Genomic DNA, 7,841 nt, shown 5'->3' on the forward strand with positions numbered 1-7,841 from the left:
CAAAAAATACTATATTTTAGTATATTTCTTAGTTAAAAACTAATTTACTTACGAGTAGTTCCAAATTAATTTCTTCCGAGAAAAATGTAAGTAGTTTCTGGAAAATTGGTGGTGTTTTGGTTTAAACTTAATCTTCTTAGATAAAAATTCAATTTTGTAGTTGAAAATTAATTTGATTGAAAATTTAAATATTTTCCGTTTGAAAAGTCGTTGTTTTTCAAAAATTGATTTTTAAACTTACAGTTAAACTATTTTATTGACGTTTGCACTTTTTTTAGTTGAAAATTCTATTATTTGGTTAAAAATTCGTGTATTGAAAAGTCTTGTTTCTTGGTACAAGATTATTTTTCGTGGTAGAAACTTGATATAAATATTTATATTAATCTGTTTCATTAAAAATTGATCTATTTTCTTGAATTAAAAATTCACATTTTTATTGGAAATTCATATTTTAAAAGATTTCAAAAGATTACCAAAATTTTATCGAAAAATCAGAAACTTGATATTTTTTATATTGCAGGATTGATTAAGAGTTTATGGGAAAATTTTCAATGATTTTTTCTTTTATAAATTATTCTTTACAGAATTCCTAAAAAGAGTTTAAAACCAAAAACAAATTTGGAAGAATAAATAAAAATTGAACAATTATCACATTAGAAAAAATCGATTAGTTTAAAACATAAGTAGAGGTTTTTAAGAGATTCCAAACTAATTTAAATAGCTTAACAAAATATATATTTTTGATGATCTTGAAATAAGATATTGACGTTTTAAAATGATTTTTAAACTTTTCATGTAGTAACAAAATATACTTGAGATTCCTGTACATTTTAAAAATAATTTTTCATTAAAAATAATCTTTTAATGAATATTTAACAAGATTTCAAAACAAATTTTGATGTATAAATGACAATTGAACAATGATTAATATGTGGCACCTCAAAATAAAAAGGATTTAACTTCTAATTTAAAAAGTGTTCATGAAAATATTGTAATCTTTTAAGTTTATTATGCTTTTCACCTTTGGCAAAGCCTTGGCTGCGAAGTCAAGGCCATAGTTATCAAGTCGGCAATGGCGCGACGATGGCAGTTGGGTTTGGTCCAATACTGGTACCCATTGTTAGGCCGACAATGGCAGCCAAACCTTGGCTGCCAAGTGCAGGCCATAGTTATCATTCCGCCATTGGCGCGATAATGGCAGCCGAGCTTCGGCAATATTTTTGCCGACTATAGGCCAATGTTGGGCCGTATGTGACTTCGCACTTGGGTCGAATAATATAAAAAGGAGTTGTTAAGAAGTTTCAAAAAAATGTAAAAAATGATAAATAAAAAACATTCCATAACATTTTCAACAAAATTTAGATTTTGAAACTGTTTCAGCATATTGAACGGCTGAAAAATAATAAATAAATTTGACTAAAGTTCCTAGAAATATTAAAAATTAGTTTATATTTTAAGTATAGCTTCTACTTAATTATATATTTACATGCTTTAAAGGGAATCTTTCAGCTCTATGCGTTTGAATTGTTTCACTTTGATCGTTGGCGAACCGGTAAATGGTTGAGAATTAATAGTTACTGATTAAAGTGGCAACTCTGAAAAATTAAAGCTTCAAATAAAAATTAAACACTTTAAATTTGTATTTTTAGAGTGATAGAGAAAATAAAAGAATCCCGATCATTGATTGAGATTCCGGCGATTTCCGAGATTTTCCCGGCGATTTAATTAAAACCTCATTATAATTGAAGGTGAACAATATTATTAAAACCTTCGAGTTTCTAGCATTATTCTAAGATAATATTGTTATAAATAATAAATTGTTAGAACAATTATGTTTGTTGACATGATTTAATCATAACCTCACTAGAATTTCAAGTGGAAAATATTAGAAAAAAACTCCGAGTTTCTAGCATTATTCTAAGATAATATTGTTATAAATAATAAATTGATTAAACAATTATGTTTGTTGACATGATTTAAGTATAATCTCATTAGAATTTGAAGTGGAAAATATTAGAACAAATCTCCGAGTTTCTAGCATTATTCTAAGCTAATATTGTTATAAATAATTAATCGTTTAAACAATAATTTACGTTAACTTGATTTAATTTTCAAAAATTAATGCCTTTTCGTAACTCTTTGAAACTATTTTATTGAAAATTGAACTATTTTACAGAAATCTTATATTTTGATTAAAAATGCAAATAACTTTTTTGTTGAAGATTCACCTGCTTTGAATAGGGATTTCACTTTTTTATTATAAATTGGTTCTTTTTTATTCTCTTTAGCTGCTTTTGATTTAAGTTAACAATATTTTCTTGCTTAAAATATCAACTATTACATTTGTCGTTAAGAACTCATCTTTTGTAGTTGAAAATTCAACTGCTTCTTTGAAAATTGAACTACTTTGTTGATTAATAAAAAACAGGAAGATTTCACCGCACTTCATCGTCTCACGTTATTATGAAATAACATAGGGGGGGGGGGGGGGGGGGGGGATGATACGGATCCTAAAAAGAATTTTTAGTTTAAAAAATTAATTATCATAAAATATCGTAAACTATAACAATTTCTAGTTCCAGGAACAAATTAGATGAAAAAATTTTTATATTTTAGAAATTCAAGTATAAAAAATTCGTTCCTTCCATTCAAATAGCTTGAGATTAAGTTGAATGTCTCAGTCACAAATGATAATAAAAATGTATTAATAAATGTTTTTATGAACAATTTATAAAAGTTAAGTATTAATTATAAAATATTCCAGGAATTTTCACAGAGTGAATCTTAACACGCAGTTCTATTAGTCATTCTCATTTTTATTTAGACACCGAATTTTTTGTATGTATAACTGCCAAAAAATTTCGTTTTTGTTTATCAAATATTTGGTTACAATCACTATTTACAGTAATGTTTATTCTTAACAGTTTAATTATTTTTATGATTAAACGTAATTCTTATATTATTATGTACTTTGAATGAAACTAGTACTAGTTGCACAATATTTTGAAATTCAAAGTAATAAGGTTCATGAATTTTAATCTGAAAACGTTTAAAAAATGAATAATATGTAAGATAGTAACATTGGCTAATTTTTAAATTAGTAACGTGTAAATTTTATAAATTTCAAATTCTGTGTGTGTGAAACTCAATTTCTTTAGAATCTTTATATGGTAAAATTATTTTATTTCGAATTAAAAGCATTAATAGTTCCATCAATTTTAATTCATAGAAAATGTTACCACGGTAAAATTTGCGAAGTTTTCAATTTCTAGTTTAAAGGTCTTCAAAACATGATAAATTTAAATTCTAAGCTTTCCAAATTATAGTAATATATAGACATTCTATTAATGAGCATTGCGAATACAAAGGGATTATAAGTACAATGGATACTAATTTCAAAATCTCAGGTATACCCGCCTCTAACCCGACGCGAGATATACAACTAGGTAGAGGCAAGTGAGGGGTAGCAATGGTGGGGGTACACTTAAGCAGGTATCAGTGCGGAGTCGGGCTATGACCAGGTACACAGTCACAGGTAGCTAAAGTTTAATTGTTCATTGTCCGAGTTTCCGCACGTTTCGATCACTTAATACTTTAGAGTGCAGGCCAATAAAAAAGGACTTTGATAATAAGATACTTTGTCACCTTTTCGGTGCCCTTACCTTCTGAAAAAGACTATAACCATTGGATTAAATCAAGTTTTTTAAGCTAAAGGTATGGCGTTGCCAACTTCACGTGAAGGCAGCGTGCAATGAATTTTTAAACAAAATTTAATACCTCAAAATTTTGGACCTAGTGTTATTTTCAGCCCCTAATGAGCCTTTAATTTTCGTATAATTTTGGAATTTATTGCAACTCTGGTTTCTGAATTTTAAATGTGGCGGTGCCAGCTTCACATGTAAAACCAGAGCAGGCATTGTTTAAAAAAAGACTAAAAGGTCTGTAGGATCGGGCTTAGTGGATATTTCCAGCCCTAAATGATCCATTCATTCCATCACAAAGTTAATTAGATTGAATAAGTAGTTTCGAAGTTACAGGTGTGGCGGTGCTAGCTTCATGTGAAATCAGCGCGCAACATGTTTTTTATAAAAAAAGCAGAGCCTAAAATTTAGGACTCACGGCCCTTAAAAGCCCTAAATGAGCCCTTAATTATAGGATAGATTTGATTTCAATTTTCAAAAAAGGCGGTGCTAGCTTCAGAGACTTCCGCAAATGACGATTATTTGGCACAAAATCAGACATTTTAACACAACCAAAAGTATTGGTTATTAATAAGTATAATATAATAATTAATAAGTATTGGTAATTAATAAAATTTATAAAAAATAAATTTTTGTGTGAAAAACATGATAAAATTAGAAAATTCAGCTTTTTCGTAAATGAAGGCATTATTAAAATTATTATTAGCGTGACTTAAAAATATTATTAAATAAATTACATTTATAAAGGTTTTACTGAATAAAAAATTTATTCAAAAAAATGGTAGGCCGTGAGATTCGAACACACAACTTTTCGGCTATGAAGCCGAAGCGCTACTGCCTAAGCTACCGGCCGCTTAGTATGTTTCGCTAAACTCTATATGTCTCGTGGCGAATATTTCAAAGTCAATTTACTTGAATACGGCGAAAAATTACATGTTACTGCTTTGGCAAATTGATACTCAGATAATGACATTTCATTGCAAAAGTTATGGACCAAAAATAAAATTGAAAATTTTCGGTCTCCTTCTTAATTATTAAAAAAAAATTCTTTCCTGTCATGCTAAAGTTTTGAATTTTGTTGTTTAGTCCACATTTTTTTAGATATACAGCTAGATCGATATATAATAACGACTTATCTCCATAAATCCATAATTTGTATTGTCATAAACAATTTTATCAACCATTTTTTCATTTTTATCTGTAGACCATACTGTTCTTTTGCTTAGAACCAATTTGAAACTGTTTCAGAAATTATTGCCAGCTGAGAAATATTGAATTGCGTTTAAAAAGAACCCGCTAAAACCATGGTTCATTTTGTTATCTAAAGATAAATGCCTTAATGTTCTTTCACAAGAGAAGCTATCGCAACTTACTATGGATATCAGATTATGTAGGCCAATTACTTGCCTAGTGCTTTAATTAATCAATCATACGTCTCCCGAGTATTTTTTTTTCTATCGGAAAATATTAAAACGTGCTGCCTACCGCCTTAATGTTCGAATTGAAAATATGAGGGAAGCCTCCAGGTGCTACAAATATCAGACTGGGCGGCGTAATTTGAAAATTTAAAAAAAAATGTTCTGCAAACATCGCGCTTGAGAAAAAATGCGTGTTCCTCTCCCTAGGTGCATAATATGCCTGATTCCGACCTCAATTTATATTTAACAAAATAAAAAAACCGCTCAAACAATTAACAGTAAAGGGAACCGATTGTCAACAAAAAACTTTTTAAACAAATAGAAATTGTTTCAAGAATTATAAAGTGTTAACCAAACCATAATTTGATGGATTTTGTTGAAAAATCTACCAAAAATACGTTTCTCTGCCTTATTCCAATCGAAAGTTACATTTCATTAATAAAAAATTAACAGCACATTGAACTATCCAAAATTTCAGTGAATCTAAATACGGCATTTTTAATTTAAATATATTTTATTTTTCAGAGAGGAATTGGAATATGTGGATTCCTGGGTTTGGAACTGACGAAGTGCGACCTTACAAAAGGGCAACAGTAACAGAAGCACACAAACAGCGATTAGCACTTATTCGTAAATCTATTAAAAAGTATTAAACACCATGAATATATTATTTATTGAATAGCCTATGACTTGCTGTAAGTTATAAAAGTTTAAAAATTAAAAACATCTTATAATATACATTTAAAAGTCATATTATTAATTTACCACCTATCTCACACCTCTGCTTGATAACTTTTATGCTACTCGAACTCTATCTTTGAGTTTTTTGCAGATCTCTAGCTGTAGATTATTTCATATTTCCATACAACCTTTTTAAGTCATCTAAAACAAAAAAAATTACACACTGAGGAATCAGTTAGTAATATTTATACGTATCAAGTTCAGATCGATAAATAAGGGCTTTCAGCTAAAAGTAAAGATGATTATTTTTTCAATTAAAAACTTTACAGTTTTAAACGACTTACAATCCAAAACATATATTCGTAGAGTTCTACTTTAAATTATTCGGTTTGAAAATATTTTAATAAAAAATTGACCAAAATTGAAATAGTTGATCTTGAGTTCGGTTTGTTGGTTTAGACTGCTATCGTGGTCTCGCGGACAATACTTATATGGCCCACTCGCGACGCAGGAAGGGGACATTGGTAGAAACACGCGGACTGACTCGCGCTGCCCATGCACGAGTTTACTAGCGTGCATCGTATTGTCGATATCGCTGGGAGGTGACTGCGTGATCGTCTGGCGTTTCGAAATCATAATTGCATTCGATATTCCGTCGTTAAAATTGTATATAGTTTCAATTAGATATTACATAATATTTTATGTACGATGATTTTCTATTCTATTTAAATAATTTTACGATCGTCGTATGTCTAAGCAATTATGTTCATAAGGTTAGAGTTATTACAAAAGCCGACTCATTTAATGTCAGTGCTCTCAGCTTCTCTCTATTAGAATTGAAGGATTTTACCAGGGCTTGTCGAAGTAAAAAGTAGGATTGCGTCATAAACTAAGTAATTACTAAATCTTTTATGTTTGGTAAGAAATAATTTTTGCTTGAAATGTACAAAGGTACATATGTATAAATGTACGAAGGGAATTTTAACATAGAATCGGAATTTCACCAATTTAAAAGTTGATCTTGCTGTTTTTTTGAGTTTTGGTTGCATGATACGTAAGGTATACTATGTGGATACTACCATATGAGGATACTCTGTAGAGTATCCTTTCCGTGGACTTGGCCCACTAGGGTAATCATAATATAAATGAAAAGTTATGAACTGCGACCGCATCCCACGCATCCACATGTGAAATAATGTGTTGGATTATTAGCGGCAAGCAAGGTAAGTTCCATTAAAAATGAATACAAAATTGGGCTTTACATTTGGTTGCTTTTTCTTGAAAATAACTACTTCATTCAGATAGAAAACAAAAATAGAATGATGTACAGTTCATAACCGTAAACAACGCACTTCTCATAACACATAAAGTGTAGACAAGGCTTTCCTAATATTTATTTACATATTCAATCTTAGATTTATACATTGTCATTTTTTATTACAAAACTAAAAAGTATTTTGATATCTTTAAACAAGTGATTACGAAGTATCTTCATTTACTAGAAGAACTACAGTACTTTGAAAAAAACATTATAGTTGCTGAGTTATCCCTGGCGGACCGAAGGAACCGAATGGACCCTATACAAAGTGGATGGGTCTACATAGGTCAAACTCAAAGGTAACTTACAGTTAGAATAAAAGAGCATAAAAGAGATGTAAACAACTTCTGTACTGAAACAGCCTTAGGAAAACATGCCGTCACTATGTTTCACACTTTTGATTACAACAATCCCATTATTTTGGCCACAGAAAAAAATAAAACTAAAAGAGAAATTCTTGAATTGATTCACATAATACGCCATAAAAAATCAGTTAATTTACGTACAGACATCCAAAGCTTGAGAAATTTGTATCATAATTTAACTTTTACCAAGTAAACCTAATCAAAAATGGTCTAACATAACTCAAATGCACTATTTATTTACATTTAGAATTTTATCTGATTTAAGGTGGCTTGGGCGTTTGGTGCCGTACAATGTGGGGGGCACTGTGGGGGCTATCTATCATGCGATCAGTCTTTATTTGAATTTTATTGATATACG

At 29.7% G+C, this 7,841-nt stretch overlaps 1 protein-coding gene across 1 annotated transcript in view; it reads left to right on the forward strand.

The window, feature by feature from the left end:
* LOC117171976 (transcription initiation factor TFIID subunit 12) overlaps window positions 1-5,857 on the forward strand; it is a 174,585-nt gene extending 168,728 nt beyond the window's left edge. Inside the window, exon 4 of the mRNA XM_033359673.1 lies at window positions 5,645-5,857. Coding sequence (XP_033215564.1) covers window positions 5,645-5,772 — 128 coding nt within the window. The 3' untranslated portion in view covers window positions 5,773-5,857. The remainder of the gene's footprint in view (window positions 1-5,644) is intronic.
* The last annotated feature ends 1,984 nt before the right edge of the window (window positions 5,858-7,841 follow it).

This window comes from Belonocnema kinseyi, chromosome 4 (assembly GCF_010883055.1).
Source record: "Belonocnema kinseyi isolate 2016_QV_RU_SX_M_011 chromosome 4, B_treatae_v1, whole genome shotgun sequence".
Classification (NCBI taxonomy): Eukaryota; Metazoa; Arthropoda; class Insecta; order Hymenoptera; family Cynipidae; genus Belonocnema; species Belonocnema kinseyi.